The 18,161-nt window shown below is 39.6% G+C and overlaps 1 protein-coding gene across 4 annotated transcripts in view; it reads left to right on the top strand.

Moving 5' to 3' along the window:
* Lmbr1 (limb development membrane protein 1) overlaps positions 1–18,161 on the top strand; it is a 126,750-nt gene that overhangs the window by 95,496 nt on the left and 13,093 nt on the right. For all 4 annotated transcript variants that reach the window (XM_029535212.1, XM_021190339.2, XM_021190340.1 and 1 more), the window contains 5 exons: positions 4,396–4,472; positions 5,024–5,101; positions 8,764–8,837; positions 9,051–9,141; positions 10,428–10,494. In XM_029535212.1, the coding sequence (XP_029391072.1) occupies positions 4,396–4,472; positions 5,024–5,101; positions 8,764–8,837; positions 9,051–9,141; positions 10,428–10,494 (387 nt within the window). The remainder of the gene's footprint in view (positions 1–4,395; positions 4,473–5,023; positions 5,102–8,763; positions 8,838–9,050; positions 9,142–10,427; positions 10,495–18,161) is intronic.

Genomic DNA, 18,161 nt, shown 5'->3' with positions numbered 1-18,161 from the left:
TGATTGCTTCCAACTTCTCTCCATTTACTTTGATGTTGGCTATTGGTTTTATGTAGATTGCTTTTATTATGTCTAGGTTTGGGCCTTGAATTCCTGATCTTTCCAAGACTTTTATCATGAATGGGTGTTGGATTTTGTCAAATGCTTTCTCAGCATCTAACGAGATGATCATGTGGTGTTTGTCTTTGAGTTTGTTTATATAGTGGATTACACTGATGGATTTCCATATATTAAACCATCCCTATATCTTTGGAATGAAGCCTATTTGGTCATGATGGATGATTGTTTTGATGTGTTCTTGGATTCGGTTTGGGAGAATTTTATTGAGTATTTTTGCATCGATATTCATAAGGGAAATTGGTCTGAAGTTCTCTATCTTTGTTGTGTCTTTATGTGGTTTAGGTATCAGAGTAACTGTGGCTTCATAGAATGAATTGGGTAGAATACCTTCTGTTTCTATTTTGTGGAATAGTTTGAGAAGAACTGGAATTAGGTCTTTGAAGGTATGATAGAACTCTGCACTAAACCCATCTGATCCTGGGCTTTTTTTTTGGTTGGGAGACTATTAACGACAACTTCTATTTCTTTAGGTGATATAGGACGGTTTAGGTCATTAATCTGATCCTGATTTAACTTTGGTATCTGGTATCTGTCTAGTAATTTGTCCACTTCATCCAGGCTTTCCAGTTTTGTTGAGTATAGCCTTTTGTAGAANGANCTGATGATGCTTTGGATTTCCTCAGGATCTGTTGTTATGTCTCCCTTTTCATTTCTGATTTTGTTAATTAGGATGCTGTCCCTGTGCCCTCTAGTGAGTCTGGCTAAGGGTTTACTATCTTGTTGATTTTCTCAAAGAACCAGCTCCTGGTTTGGTTGATTCTTTGAATAGTTCTTTTTGTTTCCACTTGATTGATTTCACCCCTGAGTTTGATTATTTCCTGCAGTTTACTCCTCTTGGGTGAGTTTGCTTCCTTTTGTTCTAGAGCTTTTAGATGTGCTGTCAATCTGCTAGTGTATGATTTCTCTAGTTTCTTTTTGGAGGCACTCAGAGCTATGAGGTTTTTCTCTCAGGAGTGCTTTCATTGTGTCCCATAAGTTTGGGTATGTTGTGACTTCATTTTCATTAAACTATAAAAAGTTTAATTTCTTTCTTTATTTCATCCTTGACCAAGGTATCATTGAGGAGAGTGTTGTTCAGTTTCCAAGTNAATGTTGGCTTTATATTATTTATGTTGTTATTGAAGATCAGCCTTAGACCATGATGNTCTGATAGGATGCATGGGACAATTTCAATATTTTTGAATCTGTTGAGACCTGTTTTGTGAGCAATTATATGGTCAATTTTAGAGAAAGTACCATGAAGTGCTGAGAAGAAGGTATGACCTGGTGGTGGTGCAGACTAGAAGGGATTTGTGCCCCTGGTCATGCCGGTTCTCTGCTGCCCTAGTGCTGTCTCAGGTCCCGTGGGCAATTGGATTGGAGCAGATGTTGTGTTCCACTCACCAGTGATCCTCAGATTGCGTGGGCAGTCCTCTAGGGACTGTGGGGGTGTCTGCCCACTCTGCACCCTTGGTGACCTGGTGCTGGCGCAGACTGGAAGGGATTTGTCTCCACTTTGTTTTTTGAGACTTTTTGTTTGTTTGTTTCATTGAATTTGTAGCTCACTGCTTAGCCAGCAATCCTCAGAGATGTTTCTTTCTCTGCCTTCCCAGCCCTGGGATTTCATGCTTGTGCCAGGCTTTCTCATGTGGTTTCTGTGATGAAACTCAGGTTTTCATGCTTGAACAGCAGGTATTTTACCAACCGAGCCATTTTACACCACTCTGAGAGCTATGCTGGCTGGCTAGTGTCAATGTGGTTCTCAATTTAACTAGTACAGTTCCTCATAACTAGTACCATCCCCCTAACCATAAAATTATTTTTGTTGCTACTTCATAACTGATGTTGTTACTATTATCAATCATAATGTAAATATCAACGTTTTCCAGTGGTTTCAGGAGACCCCAATGAAAGGGTCATTCAACCCATAAAGCGCTCAACCACAGGTTGAGAACCACAGAGTTAGTGTCATTTCAAAAAAGAGAACCTCAATCGAAAAAAAAAATACTCCCACTAAATTGGGTTGTTGTTGTTGTTGTTAACAATTGGTGTGGGAATGCCCAGCCTATTTTGGGTGCAACCACCCTTGGAGAGATGGTCCTGAAGTTGTATAAGAAATCAAGCTGAACTTGCCATTAGGAGCAAGCTAGTAAGCAACATTCCTCTGTGGCCTCTGCATCATTTCCTGATTCCACACTCCTGACCTAAGTTACTGTCCTGTCTTCTCTTTATGACAATGGACTACAATTGTAAGCTGAAATAAATCCCCTTTCTCCCCAGCTTACTTTTGGTTATGGTGTATGTGACAGCAATATAAACCCTAACTTCTAATATCTTTGCCTGTGAATTCTGGTATCTTTGTTAGCTCCTGATAAGCTTCACATTATTGGTTTTGTTTTATAGTATTGTTTTAATTGTGTGCTTCTTTGCATGCTTAGCAATTTTTGATGGAAAAATAGGCAATTTGGGATTCTGATGTTTTTTGCATCCCTGGGAGGAAGAAACTGTGGTTTTGAGTGCTGACAACTGATTCAGTAACCTGGAATCTCAGTAGGTTGGGTCAGAGCACTAGTGCTCAGGGCACCTGCACCACCGTGTGTCATCTCTCCTTGTGGCCCATGCAACTGTGGGAAACTATTCCCTCATGCTTGTCTTCAGCCATGAATTGTTTTGTGTTGGCGTTGAATATCTGAGGTGACCCTTGGCAGATTTTTGAGTTCGTTCTTTGTCCTGAAGTCTCATCTCTGAAGACTTACTAGTTGTTTTTCTCAAACTCACATTTCATGTTTTCAGGGTGGGAATGAGCAGTACTTTTCTTAGTTCCTTCTCTCAGCAGCATGTCCTGGAAACTCTCAAGATGATAAGCTGGGTCATTTAGGTTTGTATTGTTCTCTGTCCCCAAAAGCCATTGGATTTCCCTTGACCAGAAGTTCAGGGTCCTGAGCAGTGTGTGTGTGTGTGTGTGTGTGTGTGTGTGTGTGTGTGTGTGTGTGTGCCTTCTTACTTGCGTGTTTTTCTCTTTTCTTTCTTTTGTGACTGTGGCTTGATAATTTCATTATTTGAAAAATTGTTGGTCATTATCTTAACAATTTTTATCTGTCTCATTTTCTTTGATTTCTTCAGATTCCAGTTAAACACACACTAGACTTTCTCCATTCTTCTGTACCCTAACCTCTCATGCTGTCTTCTAGTATTTTTCCCACTTTAATATCTCTCAGTTGTGCCTTAACTGTTGTTTAAGCTTTTTGTTGAATTCTTTAGTCACAGTATCTCTCAGCTCTGGGATTTCATCTGGCTGTTTTCATTGGTTCAGATTTCTTTGTCAGTTTGCTGTTTTGTCACTTATTTAGTTGACTGTCAATCAAGGCCTTTTTCTCCTAAGTCTGTGTGTGTACTAAGGGAGGGTCTGTTCCTGTTTTTTTCCTCTTTGCCTCCTGGTAATGTTTGACTTCTGGATATTTCTTACACAAAACTGTAGAAACTGTAAGACACTTTCTTCTTTTGGGTTGCCTCCTAGAGTGGCCATGTCTGTCTGCCTGTCTATTCCTAGGGAATACATTGGTCCTGATGGAAAACCTGGGTGTTTTGACTGCTTCCTAGTGAACTCTTGGTTGGGTCTGGCAGCATTGCTGAACTCCAAGCCTCTCAACTACATCTCCATTCCTTTTTGTAGCTTTTCTATTACTGAGGTCTTAAGGGGGAAGGAATCATCATAGCAGACCTACTTCTTTATCTGTTTCTTATTTCTGAGATATTGCCCTCTCAATTTCCCTGGTGTGGAAGAAAAATTAAACTTCTATGATTCTTCATATCATGGGGAGGGTGTGGTACAAAGTGGCTTGTTTTAGCTAGAAGGTAAAGTTCCTATATAGTCTTTGGAAAACAAAGTGTTCATTCAGCCTTATGACCTGAAACTAGAAGGAATTATTCTTCACACTTCTTTATATACTCAAATATCTGCTTATATCAGCATATACATGTGTATCAAGTGCACATATTCTTATCCTAAAAGTGAGCTATTTATTCATGATATATTCCTTTAAAAGCAAAATTGCCTTTACCAAGCTGAAATTTAAGCCTCATGAGATTGAGCTTTTAATGTAGTAAGCTGATTTTTAAGTGCATTTTTATAGTTTGTAGAAGATAGTTAAAAGCAGTTTATCTTATAATCTATACTTTTCAGAAAGCAAAAAAATAATGTTTACTAGTTGAAATATAATGAGGTATATGAAAATATGCACCTGGAAAGAATTTTTGGAAATTGCTGAAATTTTTATTTTATTTTCTTTTTAATAGAGAGGCGGAAAAAGGCTTCAGCTTGGGAGAGAAATTTGGTGTATCCTGCTGTTATGGTTCTCCTTCTTATTGAAACAGTAAGAAGCTATTTGAGAGCTTGAGTACAGTGCCTTTTGTGTTTCCTTTAGCCAAGCTGTTTCCAGGAAATTGTGTTTCTGTTAACAGAATCAAAATTTGCCTGTTTCTCAATTTGTAAAAATTCAGCAGAGCAAAAGTGGCAATGAATGACTATTAGATAAGTCGTCATAAGTCGTCAAGGTTTAACTTCCTCATGCAGCAGGAACTTGAAGTCTTACTTGAGAATTAGGAAAACACAAAGCATGGCCGCTGCTGCAGAGTCTTCTGGAGTGGTGTTCCTCTCTAAGATGGGCATGGTAAAGCTCACTGCAGGAAGGTCCGGGATGCTACGGCCCTCTCAACTGCGATGGCTACATAGTGTTGACGTCTATCACGAGCCTTGGCATTATAATTTACAGAATACTTGGAATTTGTCTTGGAGTTCTTATATATACTGTGTAGAGTATATATACTCATTACAGGACTTTCCCCATTCTGAAAGACACATGCTGTGTGTATTGTCAAAAGTAGTGTTTAAAACTGAGACCTGACAGTGCCTTTTCTGTTGCAGTCCATTTCAGTCCTCCTGGTGGCGTGCAATATTCTCTGCCTGCTGGTTGATGAGACTGCAATGCCAAAGGGAACAAGGGTAAAGTTAAATGCATTCAAAAGTCTTTCTAGATGTGTGTCTGAATATTTCCTGTAAGCTCATGGAAACATCTTTCTGGATGTAAGCATTTCAAGCCCATGAATTTCTCTGAATGAAAAGCTTTTACAAACATGCTCATAAGTGTGTGTATATATATATATATGTGTGTGTGTGTGTATACATATATGTATATATACTCACATATAAATTTTATATATAAATATAAAATATCTTATGTATATGATATATATGTATTTGTGTGTGTGCTTTTGTTTCTAGGGCATTTCTTTCAAGTATCTGGGTTATTTATAGACTTCTGTGTCAGACTTGATGTTGATTTTTACTGAAATTTTTATTTGTAATTCTTGAAAGAAAATGCATGCTCTAAAATAGTGATGTATAGACATCACAAACTTATATGTTGGAAAAGTAAAGGGAATTTTTTTTTTTTTTTGGTTTTTCGAGGCAGGGTTTCTCTGTGCAGCCCTGGCTGTCCCGGATCTCAGAGATTCCCTTGCCTCTCCCTCCCGAGTGCTGGGATTAAAGGTATGCGCCACCACGCCCGGCTCTCTAAAGGGAATTTTTTATGAGAAGTATCAAACATTTAAAATGCACTTAAACTGTGTGGTTATTAGAGGATAGTCTAGATAAACTTTTTTCGTGAGTTAATTTTTATCTGGTTTAAAGATTGATGATTCTACTGTTCATGGCACATGCATACAATCCTAGCACCTAAAGGACTGAATGGTGTGAGTTTGAGATTAAGATCAGCCTGGGCCACATGTTAAGACTGTCTCAAAAATAATCCCAAACAAAATATATTGATGCTATTATTAGAGTCTGGCAGTTGCCCTATTTTACCTATATGTTCTGTTAGGAAGATGTTCGTCATTAAATACTTGAACTTGACTTACTGTCTTTTGTCTTTTGCAATGTGCTTGCCTCAGCCTCCTAAGTGCTGAGGTTACAGGTTTGTGCCACCATATATACCTTGTAACACTTTACAGGTGCCTATAAAGTTTGGAAATACCCCTCTTCTGCTGTTGGTGCATAGGCATACATGTACACACTCATGTGCATGTATAAACACATGTTTTGGGACAGGATTACATGTCACTCAGCCTGGCCTCAAACTCCTTAGGGACCCAAGGATTACCTTGGACTTCTGATCCTCCTTCTCCTAACTCCTAAGTACCAGGAATACAGGTGTGGGCCACCAAACGTAGCGGCTTTCCAATCTTCAAAGTTGTGACATTAAAAGCCTCCTGACTTACTCTGTCAAGTTTCTCTCTAAGGCGATGTTGTCAGCCTCTGTCTTAATTCCTCTCCTTCCTCCTGAGATGAAGATGCCCCGCTTTGAATTTCTTCAGCCATTTTTGTGACTTTGATAAGCAGCAGCATGTGTGAGAGCTCCCCCACCTTTTTCACCTTGTTTCCCTCGGCTCTCACTGGAGGCCTTGTGCACAGGCTGCTGCTGCTGCAGTCCCGGCTTTGCCTTTTTCTTTTATTGTAGTCCCAGCTCAGGGAGCTGCTCCTGTGACTCCTGCTGACTCTCACTCCACTGTAGTGTAGAAGAAGAGCAGGGTGCATTCTGTACAGTCCCTTCAGTGTCCAGTACAGTGACTTGTACTCTAGGCTCTCTGCATGCTTGTCTAAATATGTGAGCACCTCTTAATCTTCCTGTCATTGCTTTTGAGACAGTGAATATTCTAGAACTTTTTTTTCCCCCATCTTGCCAGTATCTCTTTGTAGGGAGGAAAGTAGGATCTTTTCCTTACCCAGCACGGGGTTCATGATGGAGGTCCTAGTAGCAAAAGACGGATTAATGAGAGAAAAGTGGATGAAATTATTTAATATAAAATTTATGAAAGCAAAAAAAAAATTTATGAAAGCTTAGCTTCCATTTGTTGAGAAGAGTGGTGGGCATGCTTGTCACGACAGTGTGGTGCACTGCTCTTGAACCCTATGCTCCACTGCTTCTGGATCCTGCCTATAGAGGGAGTGAGTCTCAGCCCCTTAAAAAGGGTGCTGATTTGGGATTAAATTAAATTGAATTTGAACCTGAGCACTTACCCTTGGGTAAGTGCCATGCGCTCACTCTGCTCATGTCTGGCACTACTGCCTTGGGTTAGTCTTTGTCCTTTCTGTCCTTTATGTCCAGAGTAGAGTGTGTGTAATGTGTGTGATATTAGCTATTGTTTTCTATTTTGTTAGGGTGACTATGTTTTGCTTTATCTCTGCTGTTGCAATTTAAGACAACTAGGGGAATGGTGATGTGTATTTAGAGATTATCCTTTAATCTCTAGCAGTAAGCTTTGAAAATGTTGTTCCTATTTTAGTGGACTGATGTTTGCTGTCAATTATCAGTATCTGAACATTATTTGTTCTGTTTTGCCTAAGTAAAGGTAGGTCTCAAGATTAGATAATATTTATTAAAACATATGTATTACTTTCTGTTTTGTTAAAATTACTTTTTTTTTTAAAAAATAAGTGCTATTAGTCACACGTTTGTAACTGAATTATCAAGGAAAATTTGGGAAAAGGAAATTGGATATACATTGATTTATTTGTAAATATAGCTTAAATCGGCAAGGTTTATAGTATAATTTTTATATGTTGCTTCTGCATTAATTATATATTATTCTATTAAAAAGCAAAAACAAAAACCTCCCCAGTGAGCAGTACCTTACCTAGGCAGCATAGTAGACTAGCTAGGTGGTGGGGACACAGCTGAGCTGTCCCTCAGGGCATGATCTTGGAAGAGCTAGCCCTGCCCGCCCCTAGCTCTGCAGCATGTGAGAGCTGGCCTGGAGGACATGAGAACTTGAGAGCTGGTGAGCTGGCCCTGCCCCCTTGCCAGTTGCAGAACTCAAGAAAGTGGGCCCTGCCCCTTGCTTCAGCAGTACTGGAGAGCTGTAAGCTGACCAATTTAGCTACCACCCAGGCCCCAATCCAGGGCTTTGAGTTAGCCTACCCCAGTATCTATCTTGTCTATGAAATGTTGGAGCACATGAAGGGGCCAGTATTGCAGATCCAAAGCTGCAGGATCTCCATGACACAGGGCAACAGCAAGATGTCTGAGAGGAGCCCCAGTGAGGATCCAGTATTGATAGTATAGCAGAAGCCAGAGCCCTCGAGCCAGACCAATGACTCAGTGCAACAAACATTTGCATGAAAAGCCCTTTGGGCAAAAGGGTATACTGTGCGACATACTGTAGCACACCTCAGCTTCCATAGTGAGATTTTTTTCTTTTTCCCTTTTTGGGGAAGGTTTGGGGAGATGAGAGGGATAGTGAGGCATGTTGGGAAATTTACAAATAATCAGTAAAAAGTTAAAAAAAAAAAAAAAAGGAAAAGAAAACATAAAAAAAAAAAAAGAAAAGAAAACTCCCCGGAAAATTCAAGGTATTTTTCTCAGATAGCAGATCGTTCCATTTTATGGCAGTCATCATAATGCTATAATTTTGGCAAATGTCTTAAAAGTACATTTGAGGCAAACCAGGTTATTTTTGAACCTGCTAAAATTAATAACATGCTGTTGAGTTTGTGAAGAAGTCAATTAGCCTTTGGAGGATTCATACTATCTTAAGGTGTTAAATGTTCTTAATTCAACTGTCTTGTGTAATGGCATCACAGAATACTGAGGAGTGTCTTCCTTTCAGGGCCCTGGCATAGGAAGCGCCTCTCTTTCCACTTTTGGCTTTGTGGGAGCTGCACTTGAAATCATTTTGATTTTGTATCCTTTCTTCAACTGAATGTTATGTCTGTTAACAAGTTTTCTGTCTAGTTTCTGGGACAATAGTAATTTACTAAAACACTTGTCTGGAAAGAAAAACAATGCGGTCCTCTGCAAGCCTCAGTGGCTGTTTGTTTTGCTTTGCTTTTCCTATGGGCTTTAGACTTTGGGAAGTGTGCATTCTCTTGGAGAGTTTTTCCTTCATTCTCACAGCTATCTCATGGTGTCTTCTGTTGTTGGTTTCTATAGCCTCAGATTTTTTGGAAACTTTACACCCAAGAAGGATGACACAACTATGACAAAGGTAAGATAAAGTCTTAGATGCCATGGCTTTTCTTTTGCTTCCAAGATAAACAAGTGCTTTAGTTAGTAAGCACCCTGAATAGCTCATCTTGGCTGATAGGTATTTGTAAGTAGCAGACACACAAAGGAAGGTTTTCAGAATGCTGAGTGAGTGGGAGAGGATGTGCTCTGTGTAATTTGGACTGCGTCCATTCACTTGTAAATGCATAGAACCACAGCACTTGGTAACTAGCAGTGGAAGTCTCCTGAAAGAAAGAACCCTTTTTCTTCTAAAAGAAAACAGATTGCTAATGAGTAACTTGGGCTGTGTTAACTGTACTTCAGGAGCTTGTTTGAAATCTGAAGAGCTTAGTTGCTACAAGTGGTAGAGACAAAGTATTTCAATTCTGAATAATTAAACTGAGAAGGAAGAGCTCTGTTCAGAGAGTGTGGTGTGAAGCTAATTTGATACAGTGTTGTCACTGGCACCATAGCAATAAAGCCTGTTATATTACATAATAAGTGGATCTTTGTAAAATAATTTCACAGGCTGCTTAAGGGGAGTGGCTAAAAGCTGCTTGCTGGCCTTTCCCATTTTTATTATATAGTCTATATTTACATCCCACAAGTGTGTGTGTGCGTGCGCGATTGTGCACATGTGCGCGCATGCAATGAACCCCCTCTATAATATATATTACATATATGGAAATTTATCCATCCACCCAGATGTATCATACTAAAGGTTTCTTAAAGTCAGCTAAGTAGTCAGTGTCCAGTTGAGGTTCAGTGTCTCTTATTGGAGGAGAACTAGAAGATACATTGTAACTAGAAGATAGTGCACGTGACTAGAAGATACATTGCAAATGAATTACTAGACTTAGATGTTCTTGTTTCTAGTGTTTTCAAATCCCAGAATTGATGCTTACAATGGTTATATAGGTCAGAGTGGATGTTATATAAGAACTCGACAGCAGTTAGCCTTTAAGATATAGTCAGAAGTCCAAAGGAATTCTCTTTTTAATTTCATAGGCAAAGCTTTCAAATTACCAACCACATTAAAATAATATAAAATGTATATGATTTAAGTATTCTATGACTATATGATTGCACCTATACTCTGTGTTTTGTGGAATTCATAAATATAACTTTAAGAGGAAAGGCTTATTATGTTTAAATTCTGCTCTGATAGTTAGTGTTGTTAAGAGGTTGCCAGTTGCCAGGTGTCTGTTGTGCACTGCCCTTGCAGGAGTGCTGTGAGGGGTGCCATGCTCCTGCCGTCTCCCTGCACACCATCCTTTCTTTCCACAGATCATTGGGAATTGTGTGTCGATCTTAGTCTTGAGCTCTGCTTTGCCTGTGATGTCCAGAACACTGGGTAAGTTTGACTGAGAAGTGCTCATTAAAAGTCCATGGTTTTATAGGTAGCTTTTTAAAATCTCTTTAACTTTTTTGCTTTGTAAATTCTTTTATTTTAAATCACCTTTAAAATATAATATTATATTATTCTGTACTTCATTTGTGTAGAGGGACATACTAAAGCAAACAAAGAACATTTTTTTAAGCACTTAAAACATTCCTTTCCCAAACAATAGACTTTTTTTTTTTTCTTACTTCATTTGTAAGTTGGGCTTTTGAATCTTCTAGTGAGGAAACGGTGACTTTAAAAAAAACACTTTAGTGAATAGAAAATATTAAAAAGAAATTTCATGTATGAATATACTTCCAAATGTATAGTGTAATGTGTGCTTTTAAAAAATAGAAACTTGTAAACTTGTTTTAAGCTGTTTTGAGCTCATGAAAATAGAGCAGTCCCTGGGAACACACACCACAGGACAGTTTTTAGTCCTTTCATCTCCACTTGACTGCCAATCATAACATTTCCTTAAATTATCATTTTTTTTGTCTGTTTTACTGTCTTTGAAAAGTAAAAGAGAATTCTACTTTGTCGCTGAAATAGTTGAGTCATAAGTCATTTGTCCTTTATAATGCACTGTTCTAGACTGTGTTCTTGGCTAAATATTATTTCAGACAGATGTTTCTTTTAGTCAGTTCCACATAATTCTCTAGACTTATGTTTTAACTTTGTAAATTAATGTTAGAAAATGACCAGAGTATATCTGTGAACTCTGTCCCTGGCTTTGTTGGCAGTGTAGGCCAGGGGCTTGCTCAGCTGCAGAACTGCCTCCGCGAGGCTCATGCCATTCGTGTTGCAGCTGTGACAGACAGTGGGGGCTTTGTAGTAGTCTTGTGTGCTTTAATAAACAGTAGAATTAAAGTATACGTGTAAAAGAAACTTCTCTTCCACAGGCTATTTATTTAGTGAGTTTGTCTCTTTCATGTTTGATTGGTGGGACGCATCTGCTTATGGTGAGCTAATTCTGAAACACGAAACATGTACCTTAGTGCCACCATTTAAAGCTAAATGCTACATCTGTTAGGACAGTCCAGCAGATACTGGGAGTGATCAGCCACCTTTTCATTTTGAACCTTTGAAAATCTTATTTATTGTGCTTTGTTATTTAAAAGTAATTGATTATCATTAATGTATTTCAATTTTGAGGGAGAAAATCACCTGCTGAGTATAGGCTTACTACAAACAAAACAAATTAATGGCAAAATTTACTGTTTGAAGCCTGACAAATTAAATTCCTGAGTAGTTTGCCATAGAGATAAATAAAAAGAAAGAAAAAAAAAAAACAAAAAAACCGATGGAACAATTAAAATGCAGCTGAGAAGCTCTTGGACCCAGCTGTCCAAACAGGATTAGTGGAGTGTGCTGCGGTACAGTGAGTCATGTGGCGCTGTGGAAGACAGCGGTATGCACTGCAGTACGTGTTATGCCCAGTGGCACTGAATAGATGAAAAGAGTAAATACGTTAAACAGATTCATGGAGGCTTTCTGCAGTATTAAAAAAGCAAAGTTCTAGACTAGAGATAAAGCCTTATTTTAGTATTATGGGAAATGCAAACTAGAGAGTTACTTTGTCATCTGCTAAGGCTTTAGGATTGAGTCTTTGATTTTAAGAAGGTGAGATACTGATGAGTATGTCCCTGCTGAAGAGCAGGGTTGTGATGCACCAGCTGAAAAGCTTGTGAACAGAATAAAGGACGCATTAGCCACATCCCTAGCTGTGAAAATTTCTCTCTCTCCTCAGCTCTCACAAGGAGATCTGACCTCAGCTTGATCTCCTTTGCTCCAGTTAGATCAGTCCACAGCATCTGTCATTAGGAGAAATGGGCACACAGCAGAACAGAATATAGGACCTGACATCTGAGGGATGTCTGCTGAAGAGGAGAATTTCAATTATGAATTTAAAGTACACTGATTCCAGAGTACCATAGTGAATTTGATGATACAGTTGTTTAAGAAAATGAAAATGTCCAATAGCTGTTTTCTTTTAAAAATCATCAGCTGCTATTGTTGATGAAGTCTATAGCTCAAGGTTTAAGTGCATGATGTGACTAACATGATCATTGAAGCATTACTCTCAGATAGCTTACTACATTTGAATGGGGGAAATGGATTCATTGAAAAATGTTCGCTAAATAACTTAATAAGCTTATCACTCACTACAAAGAAGTTGTGAGGGTTATTTTGAATAGGCATTTTAAATCAATGAAATGAATGTAGTTTATTGTATGTAGTAAATGTAAGATTTTTTTGCATTCAGTCCTTTAAAACCTGTAAGAGCATTGCTGTGCCTCCAGTGAGCTGACACATTGTCCTGGTGTGTGGTCAGATTTTGGTTGTAAAGAATACCTATTTTGGCATAGTGGATGCTCTTATTTTAAGTGATAGATTACTGTTTAATTTAATACATGCCAAGTATAATGAGAGGAGATGGTTGCAACAGGTTGAAATAAGAGCAGTTAATCAGTTCCCTGCAGATGCTCAGCCATGTGTTTTGAAGAACATCTCATATAAAGACAGTGTGCTGTTCACTTCATGGCTGGGAAGACAAGCGAGGTTTTTTTTCATCACTCTTCATCTGAAGCCCCAGAGAGGTTTTCCTTCAAGTTCAGGCAACAGTTTTTGAAATATGCTTGCTAGTTATGTTTTAAAATTATTTTTATCTTAGAAACCATTTCTATACTTTATAACTAACTAGTTATGCAAGGCCAAAATGCTGACTTACAAAAGTATGATACTAGAACAAAAAAGTACCCTTTCAGATCAGCTTGTATATAGTTAGGTATCTCCATTTACTCCTCATGTGAGTCCAGTAATCTGTCATTTGGTGGGAGATAAGGTAGATTAATCTCTTTTGTTGCATCTTGATGTGGAGACTTTGTTAGAAATTGCTACTTCTTGAAGAGGCTTGTATTTGATGAAATGTTATTCTTCACTGTGGGCTTTTTCTATTTTGTGTTTCTTGCTGTAACATGGAAGTAAACCATATTTTCATAGATACTCAGCGGTAGATGTGAAGCAGAAGTGTAATTTATATATTCTAATTATGATATCTGTGTAAAAGTAGTTTCAAAATCTATGCTGACAATTTTTCAGAAAAAATGTGTATAATATTATATTCCATTTTATTATTTCTCTTTTTTTCTCTCTCTTTCTTTCCTTTTTTTTTTCTTTTTTCTTTTCAAGACAGGGTTTCTCTGTATAGCCCTGGCTGTCCTGGAACTCACTCTGTAGACCAGGCTGGCCTCGAACTCAGAAATCCGCTTGCCTCTGCCTCCCAAGTGCTGGGATTAAAGGCATGCGCCACTACTGCCCGGCTCAGTTTTATTAAAGATAACAATTAAGATGTTTTAATTAACGTACGTTTGAACACTAAATCTGTAGATCTGCTTAGGATTTCTAAGAATAAGGAATTGCTGCAACCCTCCTGCGTTCCATGTCAGAGTCAGAAGGGCAACTGGTGATGGTCCTTAGCTTAGGCCTCCCTGGCCGTCCTCTTCGGTGCTGTGCGGGCATGGCAGTCACAATGTAGCCTGCTGATGGAGTTCCTAAGCTGTAGTCTGTAGGAAAGTAACTCCAGTTGGGATTATCTGGTGAGAAGCCTTCAGAGTCTGCTTTGAAATGTGAAGTGAAGGTGCTGTTGTCAGCGCTCTATACCAGAGAGCCTTCACCTACCTGAGGGAGTGTCTCCAGTGGAATGCATGCTTTGAGACAAGGGAACAGGCCATCTCAGTCGTAGGATATTTTTAAAATGAATTATATACATAAATACATGAATAGATCGTATTTATGAAGTACACTAAGAGTTAGATTGGGCTGAAGTGGCTTCTGACCATGATTTAAAAAAGAAAATCTAAAACACCATTTTCAATAATTTTTGAGACTATCATATTTACATACAATGTACTTTAATAATATTCACCCTACTCCCTTTAACACCTCCCGGCCTCCTCTCAACTTTGTGTCATTTTAAAAGCCCACTGATGCTTATCCGTGTTGCCCATAGTCTCGGGCCCTCTCCTGGAGCATGGTCTACTTACCTAGGGCCATATCATTAAAGAAAACCGTTCTCCCTCCTCAGGCGCCATCAGCTTCAAAAGCTTCCCAACCCAGGTGGGTGGCGCTCAGGAGCCCACCCGTACTGGAATGCTGCCTGACTCTAGTGTGCAGCAGCCATAGCTGCTGGGAGGTCATGTGTTCAGAAAACAGGGTTTGATTCAAGTGCTCCCAACCCCTGGCTCTTGTCATCTTTCTGCCCCCTCTTTCTTGAAGAGATATGAGCCTTGGTTGGGAGCTGTGATACAGATGTTTCCGTTGTGGCTGAGTACTGATATATTTAGTTTTTGGATTTTGATCAGTTGTGAGTTTCCATGTTAACTACTATCTACTTCACAAAGAAACTTCTTTGATGAGGCCTGATACCTGCACTAATCTACAAGTATTAGAGAGAGTGAATTTAGCGGATAGATTGATATTATATCCAGCTCTCCAACCATGGATTCCTGGTCAGATTTGTAGTATGAGGCATATATTTCCTTTGGTGGAGCAGGTCTCAAATCTAATCAGAAAGTAATTGGTTGCTCCCACAACATTCATGCCAGTTGTTGTACCCATAGGCTTGCCTCATGGTTGTTATTGTAGTTCACAAGGCTCACAGCTGGGTAAGACTGTTGGCGACTCACTCTCCAGCACCTTGTAGTACTGGGAGAGCCGGTAGGAAGGACATTTTCTGTTGAGTACTGCTGGATTTCTCCATGCACTGTGGCCAGTTTGTGGTCTGGCCATACTTTCAGTCCTAGTTCTTTTTTCTGTTTGCAGAAGGCGCTTGGTTCAGTTTTTCAGATTTTTATTTTCCTGGAGGTGAGTGCCTGTACTCTATGGAACCCAGGTAACTGCACCTGGGGATTACTTTGTTTCAAAATCTTCTGTTGGCTTTGCTGTCCCTTCTGAATACCCCTAACTCTCTGATTCCCAGTTGGAATTAAGAAAGATGGGTTTTGAACTCATTCCTTCTGTCAGCGCTCAGCCATCTGAAAATGAATTTCAAACCAAATCAGAATTAGGTCTCTCTGCAGGCAGCTGCTGACTCCTGGGTTGCCTCATGCTGTGGCATGTGTTTGGCATTTGTGATCTCACCTGTGTATCTCTTCTTTATTAACACCTTTTCCCCCTGTTTCCCCCCCCCCCCCTTCTTTGTCAATCCCTTGGACTGTCTCCTTAATTGCCCCCTAACTAACACTAGTTATTTATTGGAAAATCCACACCTCTCATTCCTCATACCCCCACTTGCCCCATGCTAACCAAAGGCCAGCCTAACTCTGGGCTGCTCTGGGCTCCCACTTGATACTGCACAGGCCGTTACCAAGGCAGAGCTCACTGCTGTCTCATTAGTCTTCAGGGTACTTCCACCCAAGACTCTAGCCAAATCAGAAACCCCTTCCCACCCACCTGTTCACATCCTGAACAACTGAGAGGCATCTGTGTGTGACACGTGGATTCTAGGCCTTCTTGTTCTTTTTTATTTTGAGGAGAGTAGGGTAAGAAGATTTGAGCTCAAAACAAAAGAGAGAAAATGTCTCTGAGAGACTGCTGGACCCTCTCTGAAGACTCCATCTGCTTAAAGGGCCCAGATGTTTCTCTCTTTGAAAGAATTGGTTCTTTCTTGAACTCTGGTATTCTCCATCCTTGTATTTTAGTTAATATTTAACTTCACATAATGAAGTTCACCTGGCTACTTAATTAAATTGCCTTCAATTAGAACAAAGTGAGTTTGTAGCAAATACAGTCATGAAAAATGATAATTTCAGACACATTTCTCTACCTCTAAGATTTAGTTTCATGTTCCTGAAGTCTTCTGCCTTTGACCTTTCTTTACTGTCCAAAGACTCCTACTTGTTTACACTTGCTTATTGGAATTGATGTTTGTTTATTATTAATCATTTTATTCATCTATGTTTCAAGTGATATCCCCCTTCCTGGTCTCCACCCTCACCACCCCCCACTCCCAATGAATTGATGTTCTTAAGAAACTTTACATTCCTTAAAGGGCAAGAGCCCACTTCCTGCATCTTGTCTTGTAGAGCCTTAGCTCATAAGCTCCTATGATCCCAGAGAAACTCCTCATTGGGGGGGGCTGGTCTCAGTGTAGATGAAACAATTTCCATCTGCCTTGTCTCAACTTTCCATGTCTTTCATTCTCTCAGCTTGTTAGACAAAGTATTATTTTGAAAGCCCTTTACAACAGTAGCCAAAAGGTGAAAGTAGCTCATTGTCAGATGATAGGCCAAGCAAACTGTGGTATACATGTTAAATGGAATGTTACTTAGCCATGCATGGAAGCCAGTCCAAAGAGACAAACTGTGGGGTTCTGATTCTAAGAGGAATTGCAGTAGTCTAGTCTATATAGACAGGGATAGGTAGTGCTTACCGGAGTCCTAGGGAGGAAGGGTGGAGAGAGTAGTTTGGGAATAGTTTCAGATTTGCAAGATAAAGGAGTTTGGTGGTAATGGTTGTAAACAATGTGACTATTATTAATAGTACCAAGCCGTGCATTAAAATAAAACTGTTATATTGGTACAATTTATGTTACATGTCTTTTACCACAATTAAAAACTAAAGAAAGGAAGTCTATATGATACAAGGTTGATGGAATTTGTCAACATGTCATATGACACAGCCGATACAGAAATGGCCAAATGCTGTATGGTTCCAAAGATGGGGGTAGGGATGAAGAGAGAGTCTCAAGAGAAGCTGCCTTGTGGATGGGAGTTTTCCTCTGGACAGCTACACTTGTGTTCAAACTGGGGAGAAGGTATTTAAGGCCCTCGAATTGTTTGTCTAAAGTGATTATGTGATGTGACATTCACCTCAGTTATGTAAAAGGAAAACCCATTACTCAATAATGTACACATTATTGTCCTGTCCCCTGCCATGGCACTGTTCCGAATGTGGAAGCCTTACTGTTTGGCCATGCAGTTTCCTTTGAGTGTCTTTCCAATTATATGACCCAGTTGGAGGGAACAGGTGAGGAGGACACTGCAGGTGGCCAAGGTGCTACAAGTAGGGCCCACTCTAGCACACCAACTCCAACTTTCTTTGTTCATTTCCCCCACTCTCTTCTTAGCCCATCCCCACCCCCTACCCCCCACCGCCGTCTTGGTCTTGGCAGTGCTGGGGATTGGACCTAAGATCTGTATTCATGCAAGGCCAGTGCTTTATACTTACTGAGCTAAAGCCCCATCAGTGCTCTGATGACAGACACTGGCAGGGAGGGTTTAGGCTGTTGCCTGCTTATTGATGTGTTTATTGTGGTTGTCTTCTACTATGTTCAGTATGTCTCTTTCTTTCCCTGCTTTGCTGGAATTCTTATGCAGATGGATGGTGGATTTTGCTAAATGCCTTTTTGTGTATACTGAAACAACCACACACTTTAAAAAAGTCTCGAAGTATGTTGAATTACATTTATTCTCAAATGCTAATTAGCCTGCTGTTTCTTGGGTGAGCTCCATGTGTCATGATATATTATCTTTTTGGGTTGAATATGGTGAAAATTGGCTAAAGACTTTCTTCAGTTTTTTTGATGACATTGTTCTGTGGTTCTCTTCCCACCCCCACCCCCCCCTTTTTTTTTT

The sequence above is a fragment of the Mus pahari genome, chromosome 2, assembly GCF_900095145.1.
Source record: "Mus pahari chromosome 2, PAHARI_EIJ_v1.1, whole genome shotgun sequence".
NCBI classification, from domain to species: domain Eukaryota; kingdom Metazoa; phylum Chordata; class Mammalia; order Rodentia; family Muridae; genus Mus; species Mus pahari.
This window is presented reverse-complemented; position numbering and strand designations above follow the sequence as displayed.